Below are 16755 nucleotides of genomic sequence, written 5' to 3' on the forward strand. Positions count from 1 at the left end.
GTGTGTTTGTGTAGCGTTAGCCTAATATAAGGCTTTTAATACAGTATTACTTTCGTCTAATGTCACAACTAAATCACCCATGCGGCATGTAATGCTGTGTCAACACAACTAGACGCAGCAAAAATCAGACATACCTGACTTTGAAAACTTTGAAATGATCTTTATTCTTTAACTGACCGTTCTAGAATGTTCTTTAGAACAGGTAAACAAACTGTGACGTAATAATGGTATAGGTCCATTGACACACTAGTAACCATATTCAATACCTGTAATAACCTGGACTTCGCACAGTGTCAGGATTCGGGAGGGACCGGTCAGACGAACCCCCACATACCGTCCTGCCATCCACCGACACGGGATGGAAATGGCCGGCTTCGTCACGTCGATGTGATGATCACCGCCACACTTGGGGTTCTCGCTGACCTGGTCGGAATCCCCGATGTGGATGTTGAAGGGGTTGAGTCGTTCCGAACAACAGTCCATGCGGTTGAAGATGACTACTCTGTAATTAATTCCAATTAAGTTTAATACACTGCAAGAGGAAAGACACCATGTAAAATGTGTGATTTGAATTTGTCTTATGCCAGTTCTTCTATGACTAACTGGTCTTAAAAATATCGATTCGAAATAAAAGTGTACTGTTGGCCCTATATGTCATCATCTCACAATTCTGTTGAAAACAGGTAAATGGTTTGTCATTGCCTAACTTTTTATCGCGATTAATAGTGGCTTATTCCTAGTCGAATTCTTCCTGTACGATATATATTCAGTTTATATTGCGGCTTTAATTGTGGCTTTAATATGGGCCTGAAATAAATTTTGCATTTCAATAAAAAAATAATGTTCTATAGCAATGATTATTTTTGCATATTCCTTTAAAAATGCATCCCCACCTATATCTACAAGTTTAGTTGTTTTCAGTTCATCAATTTGAACATGGCATAAGAGGTGAGAACACTAACGTTGTCTTTTGCTAAATACGCTCATCTCGTGTCCATACGTACCTGTCAATCATATACGATCGGCCGAGGTCCACCCACCAGCTAGGACCAGTCTCCTCCTGTGTGTGTGTACAGGTGGCAGTGCCGTAGTTCATGTAGGTATTGGTGATCCCGTCTACAGCAAGGCTGGCAACCCCAGGTCCATGCGTCCCGTTAAGGGTGCTTGTCTGGAACGCCGTCTTCCCCAGAGCGATATTCAAATCTACACCGAACGAAGAATATCGTCAATAGAAGTATTTCCATGGAAGAGTTCTATGGTTAACCGCATCTGACGCAATGTCAGGGCAGCAAAACTGGATTATTCTGAATAAGGCAATCTGCATGATATTGACACATACTGCCCTACATTTGCATCAGTTTTTCATACTTTGGGCATTTAAAACGGCCGAAGAAAAGCTCTAAGATGAGTTTTAGCTCTAACATTTTCTAGATGTTACCCAAAAAATCAGCCAGTAACCGTTTTTCCTTAAAATTTCGTCATTTTTATCCAATGAATGTCAGTATTGGGCTTGTGTTGTCTCAACGTAGTATGTAGATGAATGGCTAAAATATCGGCTTTCTAAAATTTGGTTTTCAAGCCCTAAAAACTGCACTGGGCACCTTTAACAAAGGTCTGTACGCAGAGCCATGAGCTGTTCACCACATATCTATTTTGCAGTCCTTCTGCTGCCTTAGTCGGGGCAATATTGGCTGATTCTACTTCCCACCACACTACATTGTACTTATAATTATAGAATACCGGCCTACTCCCTGAAACTATAACGTGGTTAAGGCGCACTAGATACAAGTGGTAACTTTTAAGCCAAAGTCTAACAAATTCTTGTGATAATTTTGATGAAAACTGTGCAATATTTAAGGAAACTGTGCAATATTGTATGTCCTGATGTATTGACATCAACTCATTCTTAAAAGTAGTTGCGGATGAGACAAGCTATGTACATATCACAGACAACTCCAACCTCTCCAGCTCAGGAACAATAAAGAAATCCCTGTTCACCTCAGATGGCTACCATCTGAACAGGTATGGGACTCGAGTGCTGGCTGCTAACTTTAAGAGAGCACTGAACCCCCTCATGGGTCTGGGCGAATACAAAGGCAGAAGGAGCCAGCTTGCTAGTAATCAACCCTCACCGATCCGCTCATACAGAGATGTAGTAATCGGTGCTCCCACAAGCAAGCAGCGCCAGTCACCTTCGCGCCCACCCACTCGCCATCAGCCCATGCGGAATCAGACCTCTCCAACCTCGAGCCCCAGCCCCGCCGACCCTCCGGTCCCCCCATGGGAAGCCGTTCCTCCACACAAGGGCAGGGACGCACGGCTCCGGTTCCAGAGAACGGACCAGCAAACAACACGCTGAACTCCTCTACACAACCGTCTTCTGTACCGAAGAATCATCAATCTACCGTACCCAGTCATCCTGTTGGACCCTGGAGTCGCCACCCTCCGCCCGGACCCTGGAGCCTACCCCCACCCACCGGACTCTGGGGCCCGCCCGTACTCCACCCTCCTGCTGCCCCTTGGGGACCTCCTCCAGCCCGGCCCAACATCCCGAACCAGTCCCGCCACGCACCGCCGAAGATGAGTCCACTACCCTGGCCATGGCACCCCAGCATAATGTGGCCGCCCATGTTCCCTATGTGGTAGGATCATCTTAAATAGCATATTAGTAGTAGGCTTTCACTGTAGTAGACTCAACTTCAAAAGGGATCATTTCCCTTATCATCTTATCCCCATCTTATGCTACATGTATTATTATGGTTATCTTTATTTCCCTATCAACTCAATATTTTAGACGTTGTTATTTGATATTTTAGACGTTGTTATTTGATATTTTAGTCGTTGTTGTCTTAGAGTTTGCCATTTACTTAAGTTTTAGCCAAGTTAAAATGTTATATCGAGGAAGAAGGTAAAGACACAATTTTTACTTGAACTTTTTTATTGATGAAACTTTAAATGGCAGAAGCAAGTGCTTCGCCTTTTGGAATGTTCACGGCCTAGGTACAAAACTAGACGACGTAGAATTTATAGATGAAATACGTAAATTTGACTTTTTCTCGCTACTTGAAACCTGGACTACAAAAGATACTCAAATTAACATCGCTAATTACAGCTATTTCCATTTGTTTAGGACAAAAAGTAAACGTGCAAAACGCTCCTCAGGGGAAATTCTTTTTTTCTACAGAAACGAATACAAAAATTATGTCAAGAAAATACCTTCGAAATCATCTGATGTCCTGTGGGTACAAATTGATCGCAGCTTATTTGGACTCCCAAAGGACTTATTTATATGTTCCGTTTACTTAAGCCCCAGTAATTCTACCACTCACAAAAATGCCGATAATCATGTGTTAGAAATATTAGAGGAAGAAATAAGTATGTACGGAGCAGAGGGATTTATCCTGCTTGGTGGCGACCTAAATTCGCGCGTCGGCAATCTCCCTGATTATGTAGACAATAATGATAACAACAACAATTTTCCTGTCACCTCATTAAACCACGTCAGCGATAGACAAAGCATGGACAAAGCACCCCCCAACAAATTTGGCCGACTCTTATCGGACCTGTGCATTCAAGCAGATCTTAGAATACTAAATGGCAGGGTGGCGGGTGATTTGCGAGGTAACTTTACCTGTCACCAGCCGAACGGCAGCAGTACGGTTGATTACATAATCTCCAGTCAATCATTTCTTCAAAACATCTTATTATTTCGAGTCCACCCTCTAACTGTTTTTTCCGACCATTGCATGCTCTCTGTATATATCAACTCGAATTCTGCACATCAACATCATTACGAAACAAAGAAAAGATCTAATTATAAAACGAAATCTTCCCCCAAACGCTTTCAATGGAGTGATAAATCCACTCAAAAATTCATTCTGACCCTCTCTCAACCCCAGTTTAGCACAAGATTGAACTCACTCTCAAACCAAAACAATAACAACATTACCTCAAAGGAGGAAATAGAAATGTTTGTTTCGAATTTTAGTTCTATATTAAGAGATGCTGGCTTTAAATCTCTTCCAATCAGAAGTAATCGCAAAAAGCATTCTCAGCGTAAACAAACAAAACAATGGTTTGACAAAAGTTGTGTGGAACTGAAACGGGAGGTGAAGAACTTGTCATCATTACTCTCAAAACAACCGTCCAATCCCATCATAAGGGGAAGTTACTTTAGAAGAAAGGAAGAATATAAGAAATTAATAAAAAAGAAGAAAAGGGACTTTCACAATCATATCATGACTCAGCTGTCCTCCCTAAAAGACAGAAACCCAGGTGCCTTTTGGAATATCATAAACAAACTAAAACCAAAGAAATCACAAGATAATAACCAAATTACAGAAGAAGACTGGTTTAAACACTTCAGTAACCTTGACAAACTTCCAAACAATACTACAGATGCCTGTCTTCCTGAAAGCGACCAACTAGATATATCGTCATTCCCTACAAACCCGTCCGTTTTAGACTCCCCAATAACACCGGAAGAATTAAACGCTGCTATCTCAAACCTAAATAACAACAAATCTAGCGGAAGCGACATGGTTTTAAATGAAATGTTGAAATCCGGTAAATTAATACTTCAAGCTCCACTTCTCCAACTTTTCAATAAATGTCTCCAAAACGGGTATTTTCCCCAGGAATGGTCACTGAGCCACATTGTCCCTATTCACAAATCCGGAGATCCGTCTCTTCCGGACAACTACCGGGGCATTTCTATAATCAGCTGTTTGGGTAAATTGTTCTCGTCAATTTTAAACACTCGGCTAGTTAATTTTGCAGAAAACAATAGTCTTTTCAAACCCCACCAAGCAGGTTTTAGAAAAAACTTCAGAACGACAGATAACCTATTTGTTTTAAGTACCTTAGTCAGTAAGTATATTAGTAAAAACTCTAGACTTTTTGCATGCTTTGTAGATTTTAGCAAGGCTTTTGACTCGATCTGGAGAAACGGTTTGCTCTTCAAATTGAACCAGTTAGGTATAGGGGGTAATTTTCTACAAACAATCAAAGACATGTATTCAAAAACCACTAATCGTGTTAAATATAGCCACGGTCTAACAGAGCCCTTCGTTACAACTCGCGGTGTTAAACAGGGCTGCAATCTAAGTCCTACTTTATTTAATTTATTTTTAAGTGACATCACCTCTGTATTTAATAATGATGCCTGTAACCCTCCAATTATGCACAGTAAGCGAGTTCCTTGTCTACTCTATGCAGACGACTTAGTCATTCTTTCTGAGTCCAAGCAAGGATTACAGTCTTCATTAGATAGACTAGAAAGTTACTGTCATATCTGGAGACTAAATGTGAACCTTAGGAAAACAAAAATCATTGTTTTCACTAAGGGGGTCGTCTTCCAAAAGAATTATTTTTCACCTATATGGATAATTTAGTTGAAATAGTCACATCTTATTGTTATTTAGGCATTGTTGTCAATGCCGCGGGCACTTTCAAGGCGAATAAGAAACATCTTCACAGTAAAGGACTAAAAGCTTTATTCGGCATGAACCAATCACTAAACAAAGCTGACGCACCTGTAGCTGTTAGGAACAAACTTTTTGACAGTTGTGTAAAGCCCGTAATTCTTTACGGGTCGGAGATCTGGGGCTCAGCTAAAAGTTCCAATTCCTGCCCTATAGAATCAATTCATCTAAAATTCTGTAAGCAAGCCCTTCACGTTCCGAGATCTGCATGCGGTCTCGCTGCAAGAGCGGAACTAGGGAGGTTTCCCATTCAAGTAGAAGCCTCTCTAAATGCTATCAAACACCTCATTAGACTTCGCCAGAAAGTGCCTGTCGACAGTTTCCAGTTCGATGCTCTATCTTGTCAGATAGCCTTAGACAAAACTGGAGCCAAATGTTGGGCCTCAGGAGTTCGGAAGTCCTTAGAGGAGTGCGGTTTTGGTTATATCTGGCATTGTACCTTATCACAAAACACGGATACGTCCTATATTATTAATTCCATCAACCAACGTCTGAAAGACATCCATTTCCAAAAGTTCCTAAAAGAAATACACAATGATAACAAAGGCGGAGCTGCTAGAAACAAATTGAGATCGTACAGACTGTTCAAGACAACGTACAATGGAGAAAAGTATCTAAATCTCGACAATGTACGGCATAGGACCGCCACTACAAAACTCAGGATAAGCTGCCACAAACTGCACATTGAAACCGGACGCCATAACCGCACTCCCCTGGAACAACGAATATGTAGGCATTGTAATCTAAATAGGATAGAGGATGAGGAACACTTTGTATTAGAATGTAGTTTATACAACGAAGAGAGAGCAGAGCTTTATAAACTATTGCAATGTATGTTTCCCCATTTCATACATCTTAGCAACACAGATAAGTTCATATTTCTGATGATTTTAGACAAACCTTCGATTATAAAACACATCTGTACTATATCTACATCATTACTAAGAAGCGAGAAGAAACCAAATTATCGTAATTATTAGACTATATGTCCATAGTACATAGAATTAGCACTGGCTTGTACATTGTATATATTCATTGCAAGCTGTGACGTCTTTCCTGTGACCTGTACTGAACCCAGTGGGTATTTGCGTACAATAAAGGTCTTCATTCATTCATTCATTCATTCATATAATGTTATGTGTCTAATGTCTCCCTGCATGTTCGGTCAGTTATGGCCGACGTGACCTGGGATAGCAATGTTCCTTTCTTTTATTTGTGAAATATACCAATGTTTAATTTTGTGCTGAGACTGGACTACCAAAGATATAATATCACAAACTTCAGAAGCCAGAATTACCCTCAGAAGGATTTTACTACTCGCTTGTATGTAAACATCTCATGGTTGTGTGTAAAGGACGATCGAATTACCAGCCTGATCAACCGACTTCACGGATCACTGAATGCTCTACTGAACTAAATATTCTATAGCTGAGCCGCCTCTTTTTTTCTAATGTCTACTGCGTGCATTTAGGAAGTTAACAGCCAGGGTGAGAGGTTCTAACAGCCTCCGTATCTCACGGCACCCCTCTTGGGTAAATCATTTTGTGTTAGTGTTTGCCGGTGAAAGCCGAGCGAGAAGCAACAACAAAGTATGTTGGAATGAGAGTACATACTAGATAATTTATCGATGGCGCAGCACCAATACATACTTACATCGCGTGTTCTCGTTTAACTTTAGAACCACATCGCCCTGTTTTTCTCAGACCATTGCATACTAATTAGCTGACGTCACAGTTGAGTCGAGCAGCACTAGGCCCAAAATGATCCAAAATGGGAGCACCATTGAAGTACCAACTAACAGGCTTCAAAATCTTTCTTTCCGTACAAATTTTGACCCAAGAAGAAACAAGCAGGGTTCAACAAGCTTTACCAGTTTAGAAAAAAAATTGTCAAGTACACTGTGTTTTTTTTCACAAGGACAGACCTGAGTGGTATGGTCTGGTTCTCAGTGCGGATGGATATAATCAGATACTGGAGTAAAATTTAGGATCTGTTTTAATAGAGTCATAGAGCTTCCAGTTGTTCAATTTAAAAGTGGACAACTCCTTTTTTCTTTAGTTATCAGCCAGAAAGGGCTGACATGAAGCACTGTACAAACAGACGATGTCTAAATTGCCAAATAAACATTCCTTGTAATCCATGCGCCAGATCGAATCCGTTTTGCCAAATATGAACCTTGCAAACTATCATCACAAAAAATACTGTGTTTCGAGTATACACGGTTTACAGTTTTTCAAGTTCTACAAAACACAAGCGTAAACTGAGTGAAGATACTATGTTGTTTGTTAATGCTTATGGAGTTAACGGCCATGGATGACTGACTAGCTAGGTACCCACCCGATGTTGCAAAAGCACCAGATAGGCAGCAGCACAGTCCCCAGAGCAGCGCCAGTGATGTTCCAGTAGTGGTTGACAGGTTCCCCATTCTACCGCAAGACGACTAACTCGTGCTGTACCAGTTCTTTCTAGTAACCTGATGTTGAAACGTTCTGGTGCACGATCTTGAGGTATAATGTACGGTCAGATTCTACCAGCAACTGGTATTAAAAAGTGGTGCGTGTGGTATTTCACTTGTAGCACGAACTCCTACGTCACAGGGTAACCATGGTAACCACTACAAAATAAGGGAACAGGTGCAAGTTGTGAGGGAGAGAAGTCATCGAATATTCATTTAATCAGTATCATCCATCTGGTATGTCGTGACGCACTGTTCTCTGAATTATTCAATGACGGGCTCTGTGCCTGTCTGTACCTATATGACAAACGGTAGAGGTGTTTTTGTGTTCCGAGTAAGTTATCAAAAGGCAAATATTGGTCGCTATGTACTGCGGCAAATTCACCGTTATAGATCCATTTTTGGTACAGGGGATGTGGTGAAGCTACCGGCTGCATTTTCTTCCAAGCAAATGTCGGCAAATGTTTGTTTTTTTTAATCGCAAAAACGTCCTGATAAGCATATTCTATAGTATGTCCATTGATTGGACCAGGACAGACAGTTGTCGGACATGTCGGGCATACAGGGTTGACACGTCTACATGTAAGCCATAAAGAAGTGCACTCAACACTACAGCCCTGTAGACATATCGCTTCTCAGTATTGCGGGTAAACTACTTGCAAAGGTGGCCCTTGTGAAGACTGCATGTAATCTCTGAGGCAATACTACCGGAGAGTTAGTGCAGTTTTCGGCCTGACTACTCTCCAAGCACAGGTTGATGGTGGAAGATTGTTTGCGTTTTATATATGGCCCTTTTTTGTCGCTACATGGGGAGATGGTTACAGACTTGATACTGTCTTACCCCCACCAAAAGATCTGCTTGGAGATTAGGCCTGACCGCGGCACCACATATGCCTTATAAATATAAAATGATATAAAATAAAAGGGAGGTCACCAGGAGTGTAGCCCGCACACAGTAAATGGCCTTTACTTCATTTATGTCACATGCATAGAATTCCTAAAATGAAAAAAAAATGGGAAATACAGGATTAATTTGAATTATTTGCATCTGATTATCTACATCTCTATCGATATGATATATCATGAGAATCCATTCGTTCTTTCTAAGGTATTTCGAGGTTTGGTCTACAGACCAATTGTTAATAAATAAACATAAGCCTAACATATTATAATATAAGAACCTAGCCGTGTTTAGCTAGCCTGGGTACCAGTGAAACCTTTGGTCGGCTTGGCGGTATTTTTCGGCCCGGGCCTTTATTACCAAGCACAAGCGAGTTATGCCACGGACCTATCTCCAGCTAGTTTCCCTGTATCCGCTGACTTCCTGTATTACGCTTAGTCTTCTTTTGCCGCCTACCTAAAACCCCCGAAGCGCGGTAATTAAGGCCTGGTTGGCGGCCCCAAACGCTGTCGGCGCCGAAGAGATAGCGCTGAGCTCACGGCGGTCTGGTTAACCAGGCTATGTTTAGCAAGCCCACGCAAAATGAATGCATTACACATGTCTCACGTAACCTTCGTAGAAAAATATTTCTTTGTAGAGGAGCTATACAGACCAATTACGCCACACTGATGCTAGCCTGGGTGCCATATGCATCCTCCATAGTCCATGGTAGCTAGCGACTGTAGGGATCTGGCGGTAACTACGGAGGATGGCATCCAGGCTGCCTAAGTCCACGGAACTCAAGAACTCAGTACAGTGCCGAATGCCGATTCATAAATGCCGCAAAAGACCAGCATGTGCCGGCTTGTCGTAAAAGTCGCTATTTACTACTGCACCTTTACAATGCCAGCTTTGTATACCTGTTTTATTAGCAACATTTTTTGACTGAATTTTATTTTTTTGCCCGTGCGCACTAGTTTGGGTATCTTCAGAGGATGTCATAATAAAATTAAGTAAGTGTGGCCTTAACAGTGTTTTGCAGCTCAGCGCACTGTGAAAACTTACACGTGGATTATATCACATTAAAAACAATTTTTAAACCACAAGAAACTCAGTACAATTAGAACTGATACGATAAAATGCCGAAAGTCCGACTCGTAGAGGCAGCTTACAAGGCTAAGGCTATAGCTGCACCCGGTGACAGTTTCGTTACACTGAAATGAAATTAAGTGGATTCTCTCGCATCACATATAAGAAGGGTTTGGAATCCTATGTTATCCCTCCAGGCCTCTCAGTGCGGCTTGAAAATCTACATAAGTCACCAGTTCCTCTCTTAGTGACCGTCAGTACTATATAATACTGGATTTCCAGATGTAGCAATGAGCCACCAGATTTCCGGTGCCCACGCAGATTCCAAGTACAGGAAACCTGAAACCATAATAAACTGTTCATAGCAGTATCTTTTAGAATGATGGGGGTCGCATGATGGTGTTTTTATTAATTCGTGGAGCTGGAAAGTCATTTATATATAAGTTAAACAACTGAGGACTGAAACTACAACCTTGACGTACACCACAGGTTGATTGAAAGTAGGGCGAGAGACCGTTTGATATTTTGACGCAATATTCTACATTTGAGTACATTGACTGTATGGTTTTGAAGAAGTTCCCCCCTACCCCTGTTGATAGTAATTTGTAAAACAATCCATTTCTCCAGACGGAATCAAAGGCCTTCCTAAAATCTACGAATCATGTAATATAATTTAACTCCGGGTGTGGAAATTTGTTGATCGATGGGGTTATATGATGGTATAGATCTGTACTCCCTAGTGGTTAATTAAAGTGCAGGACAAATGATATAGGTGTGGTGATAAGTCAGATACCACCAGACCAATGCAACACGTTTGTTTGTGTGTTTTTACAGACGATCGCAGTGGCCTCCAGTGTCCTGACTCTGACCGGTATCGCAGTAGAACGTTACTACGCCATCATTCATCCTCTCAAGGTAAGAACAGTGTTTGAATGTCTATAGAGAAACAGACGTACAGATATAAACAAAGGCGTTAAACTTCAGTTACCTGTTGTTATGTCTGCCAAAGCTACTCCACTTTTGCCTAGTTGCCTAATAGCCCCCAGCCTGTGCATGCTGTACTCTAAACAAGGCCACAAATCTGTATAACTGACTTTTCTGTCATGTCCTTAGTCGGAAGCATGCTCGTGTTTACGTAAAACGGTGTGTATTACAGGTGAAGTACCTCCTGAGTAAAGCCCGTGCCGGCGTCATCCTGGCCCTGGTGTGGGTGGTGTCAGTCGGCGTGGCCACTCCCATGCTCTTCGTCCACAAGACCGAGGAACTGAAAGATGTCCTGTTCGACCTGCAGTTCGTGACCTGTGGGGAGAAGTGGTGGGGACCGACTCAGCAGACAACCTACACCATCTTCAACCTGGTGGTGCTGTTCATCCTCCCGCTCCTCACCATGACCAGCCTGTACATCCGGATCGCCCACCGCCTGTGGGTGCAGCAGCCTGTGGGGGTGTTCGCCGGCAGCAACTTCGCTCACGGCAACTCCGTCCGCCGCAAGCGCCAGGCCATCAAGATGCTGGTTGTTGTCGTGTTGCTGTTCGCTGTTTGCTGGCTGCCCTACCACACAGTCACCATGAAGGGCGAGGTGACCGGGCTTCGACTGGATGAGAAATCTGGAAAGCTGCTGGTCGCCATCGTGCAGCTGATTGCCTTCAGCAACAGGTGAGCTGTTTTACAGGGATCCACTTTGTTTTCACATTCACAAAACCGTCATATTTTTTTAATTGTTTACTTTACTTTACTTTACTTTTCATTATTGTAGAGATAGATTCTCGTGATTTATATACAAAACTAGTCTTATTTTCGTTGTTTTTGTTATTACTCCGTGAAGGAGGTCAGGACCTCCGGACGGAGTGTTGTGATCGGCTGATTTTTCATGTTCGCAGTCAAAACACTGGGTTCTCTTTGTGTAATCGGCACGCAATTTTATACGCCGTCTGCGGGCATGCCCGTGTTGATGCACGAATGTGTATTTTTGCCGTTGCTGCTTTCGCGGTCAATGTAATATTGCAGACGCACCCCTACAATTACGAGGCGAATTGGAATGGTCCAGAAAAACGCGTTGTTTGGAATAGCAGTGGGGGGGGTGGAACTTCATGCAGATACGGGGTGGTTTTGATAAGTGGTTCCAGATGTTTTTGCCCGTGGTTAAGAGATGGCAAGTTTTTTGGAAGATGTTCGCAGCCAAAACGCATTCTTCCGTACGTCGCATTTCTGTGTAATTTCGCATGTGGTGTGGCATTATGTCCGGGATGATGCACGTCTTTTTATTTTTACCGTAGCTGTTTTGATATTGGAGTAAATGCTTATTTTCGAAACATCCCCATGTCGTTGAAATGTTTTCGTCCGTTTATGGTTTATGTAACCGGTAGTTGAAGGCGCGGTCAGGCTGATGGGACGGAAATGTGGGGTGGTCAGTGGTCAGCATTACGAAATGTAAATACCGATGACGTAATCCTATCGATTTCGAGCTGGTCGGCTGTGGCGACCTAGTGGCGGCGTGTATTTAGTCACGTAGCAACTGGCCGGTCGTCCTAGCAACGAGCATGCTGGCCGCTTCTCTGCCAATGTTTTTGGGTTGGGCCGCTCCATAGTGTTAGTGGAGCAGCTCTTTGTAAACATGGACAATATTTTTGAGCAACCCATCAATGTGTTCTGCCTTGTGGTCGGATGTGGTCTGGGGCTGGTAAACCGCACATACTAGTAGATCGGGTAATTTTATGATTTGCTAGTTGTAAAGGCGTCTTGTAGTATGAGCCGGTATATGAAGAAGTAGCCTGTGTTACACAATCATGCTTTCGGCCGGATTGATGTGCAACTGTTACTAATTGCAGGGACTGCGCTAATGCCGACCAGTCGCGCTGTCCTGATACACCGCGAATGTGCGAGTGTTCCCTGTAGACAGTCCCGGGAGCACATTCCAGGAGCCAAACCAAAATACGTTCATGAACCGAGTCCAAAAAACCGAAACGTGAAAATCGGATGATCGGACCTGATGTACATTTCTCTTTCTGTAGATTATACACACAATACACACATCTTTAGATAATCTGGCCATGGCAGGTAAAAAAAAAGTAACCCTGAATCATACTACATTAGCGTAAATGCATGTTTATGCGTTCAAAACAAGAGAAGAAATTGTTTCCCGGTATTAATCTCTTGAAACACGGCGCTGAATATTGACGCAAAAATATTTCGGGCATCGCGCGCCCTTCCCCGTTGTTTAGACTGTATGCAAATCCCGCGTCACGTGTCGGCATTTCGCATCTCTGATTGGTTGTTGCGTCTTAAGATGACTGAGCCGACGCGCGTTTAAACAATTTTTCTTTGTTCGATTTATCACACTTCACAGAGAATTGTCGCCAATGGCTACTTCTTTTTGTTGCAATATATAATACTTCACGGAGAATTGTCACCTATGGCTTCTTGTTAATTTTGTATTTCGTTTGTGTAGTTGTTCTTGTTTTTTAATTATTTTACTTTTTACGTCAAAACAAGGCTCATACGAAGCACATGTTTTGGGATACATGAAGGAACTGTAGAGACAATAATATAGAGTTTGTTTACCTCAGATTTAAGGTTGAACCCATTTGGGAAACATTCATGAGGAAGCTAAAGCTAGTTCCATAGTGATATAGTTCTAAGAAAGAACTTTTCTGCATGTATATTTCTCCGGAGAGATGGACTACAGAGGAAAAAGGTGATCGTTTCAAATGTATGGTTATTTTAAGATTTTGTTTGTGTTTTGTGGGTTTTTTTATCGAACATAGTTCTGGATAGGTGTGGATCATCCAGAACAATGCATGTAGAGCACGGTTCTGGATTCTGATAACGCACGTTTCTGGATACAACAGTGACATAGCAGTACTGGATATCGATGATTAAAATATTATCTTCGTTTTGCTAGCTTTAACAACCCCGTGGTGTACGCCATCCTCAACGAGAACTTCAAGAAGAACTTCATGACCATGCTGCGGTGTGGAGTGAACCGCGTGTCTCCACAGCAGGTCACCCCCAACACCCTGCAGACTCCCATGGAACAGTCCACACGCAGCTGCAGACTGCCTCCACAGCAGCAGATCTGATCCGTAGACACCATCTACATCTGTATGTAAATATGATCTGTAGACACCAATGTACATTCGTATGTAGATCTGATCTGTAGACACCATCTACATCTGTATGTAGATCGAATCTGTTGACATCATCTACATCTGGATCTGATCTATAATCACCATTTACATCATATGTAGATCTGATCCATAGACACCACCCATATCCGTATGTAGATCTGATCTGTAGACACCATCTACATTTGTACATCTGTATGTAGATCTGATCTGTAGACACCATCTACAACTAGATCTGATCTGTAGACGCCAGCTACATCCACATGTAGATCTGATCTGTAGACACCATCTACATCTGTATGTAGATCCGATCTGTAGACACCGTCTACATGTGTATGTACATTGTACATGTACATGTAGATCTGATCTGTATATACCATCTACATCCCTATGTACATGTAGATCTGATCTGTAGACACCATCTACATGGGCGGTATATTGTGAGGCCAGTCAGTCTTTTTTAAACTATCTACATTCAGGCCGTTCAAACCTAAAATTAATTTTCCGGCCATTTTAAACATAGTTGAATAAATTCTATGGCATTGCGTACCGATGCTCAGGAAGGGGAAAATTGCAACATCGTTGCACCATACAAACATATTTCAAGACTGTGACCTCCCCATCCAACACAGGGCTACTCATGGTCTGTTGACAGCTCGCTATAGTTTCTGTAATGCCTCACCCTCGCAAGTGCTCTTGCAGTTTGAAAAGGAAAATAACCACAATTCATTGATGCCATACAAAACTAAGCTGGGGTTTTGTGTTTAGGTTAGCGGCACAGTTGAAAGGAGAGACAAAAATAAGGTGTAGAGGAAGTCAACAAACCCCGAGGCCAGAGGATTATATGGGTCCAGGAAATCCGATTTTCACAGGAAATACCCTGTTCAAAACAGATTATTGCTTACTTCCTCTCGTAATATTCAGGAAGCAAAGGCTTGATTTGCCTGTTCGTGGAACCTAGTAGATCCAAGGGCTGAACAAAAATAATTCATGTTCTGAATGGAATTATATAGATCGATGTAAGGCTTCTTAAATTTCTGGAGAAAATTGTACATTCTACATTATAGTCGCCTTTCCGTACAATGGCTATTGACTTGACAATAACAGTGTTTTAGACATCTCTTGCCTATCTTAAAACAGTTAATTTGATTTCTATACAGAAAAATACATATACATGATTACATGTAATGCGGGTGTCCTCAGGTGACGTGGCCAGGGGTCTACCAGATATAGATAAGGTGTAACAAACAAACAAAACAAAGCAATGTAACATAAATACACTGATATAGAATATTGATCTAAATCATCTAAATAATTATCTTGATGATATCAACTTTGATAAAGGAATAAACCAGAGAGTTCGTATGTACCTAATATTGCAAGACAGAAATAAACGTCTTTATAACCTATTTCAGGTCTATTTGATGTTTTATAACATCGGACCTGAAAACTAGTAATCTGACCATGGAATCACCAAACTTTTAGAACTGTTTTTTTAAGGTTATTATATCAGGTAACAATTCTTAAAGATTCATGTTCCAACAGTCGCATTCAATCAAAGTCTCGTGACTTAAGATTAATCATGTATGCTAATTTGATGACGTCATTGGCCCAAATCCAAGATAGCGGACTATACGATAGAACAGGTATAACGAGGTAGTTGTTTCTAAAATTCGTCACTTTCTGGTATTGTTTTTTTCATAATAAAATAGGCGAATAACACAAATTCACGATTCAAGATCCCAGCTGGTAGCTACAATATTTGTCGGTTAGAGCATTGGACTCGGAACCAATAGGTCCCGGGTTCGATACTCACCATGCCCCGACGTTGTGCCCTTGGGAAAGGCACTTAACACGACATCCCTCCATGTACGGTGGAGTGACGCCCACTGAGCCTCTTAGGCTAATCTGTCAAAATGTGTGCCAAAAACACACTACTGATTTGGAGCGCCAATGTGCCAACATCTGCACATTTGCCATCAAGAGCCTTTTTTAAAACTTTGTTGCTGTATGCCGGATTTGGGGGAATACTTTTGTTGGACAGTTTCATCCCAAACAAACACATAAATGACGTTGCAATGACGTTGTAATACGTCATAACATCGTGACACCAAAGTTGCTGTGATGACTCAGTTCAGCAACGTCTACATCATCCTCTTCAGACGACTTGTACAGACATGTAAGGAGTTGTAAGGGAGGGACTGGGGTGCTGTTTCATCAAGTAAGCTTTTTCTGAATAAAAAGATTGTGCCAAATTGGCATTGACGTTTGTCTGACAGCATCAATATTGTAATATAAATGTATTTATACTTTGCCACAACAAGTAAATTTTATGGATGACATGAACAAGGCGGGCTAAAAAAAGATTCCTACATTTTCAAATTTTGACACCATTAACTTTATTAAACAAGAAATGATGCATATATTGTGGTAAGTTTACTGACAGCTATTACAACAACATCCATTTGTCACTGAAAGAACTTTGAAAAGCAAGTTTTCAAGCATTGTACAAATGGCTTTGTTTCAGTGGGAACGCCACATATACATGTACACAAATATCATCACATACAAAAGGAATGAAATACATCACTACATAAAAGACAATCAGAGCCTTGTCTTGTCTCCTCGCTTAATATTTATCTGACATCCGCGTTCCGTCATCTTTGCCCATTTTCGGCATGTTGACCACTGTCAGGGGGTAAATTTGTTGTTTTTATTTCCAAA

At 41.7% G+C, this 16755-nt stretch overlaps 1 protein-coding gene across 1 annotated transcript in view; it reads left to right on the forward strand.

Moving 5' to 3' along the window:
- The window catches only part of LOC109462816 (pyroglutamylated RFamide peptide receptor-like), a 32038-nt gene extending 18050 nt beyond the window's left edge, over window positions 1-13988 (forward strand). Inside the window, exons 2-4 of the mRNA XM_019759443.1 lie at window positions 10742-10822; window positions 11064-11563; window positions 13809-13988. Coding sequence (XP_019615002.1) covers window positions 10742-10822; window positions 11064-11563; window positions 13809-13986 — 759 coding nt within the window. The 3' untranslated portion in view covers window positions 13987-13988. The remainder of the gene's footprint in view (window positions 1-10741; window positions 10823-11063; window positions 11564-13808) is intronic.
- The last annotated feature ends 2767 nt before the right edge of the window (window positions 13989-16755 follow it).

This window comes from Branchiostoma belcheri, unplaced genomic scaffold, assembly GCF_001625305.1.
Source record: "Branchiostoma belcheri isolate BF01 breed outbred unplaced genomic scaffold, Haploidv18h27 scaffold12, whole genome shotgun sequence".
Taxonomy (NCBI): domain Eukaryota; kingdom Metazoa; phylum Chordata; class Leptocardii; order Amphioxiformes; family Branchiostomatidae; genus Branchiostoma; species Branchiostoma belcheri.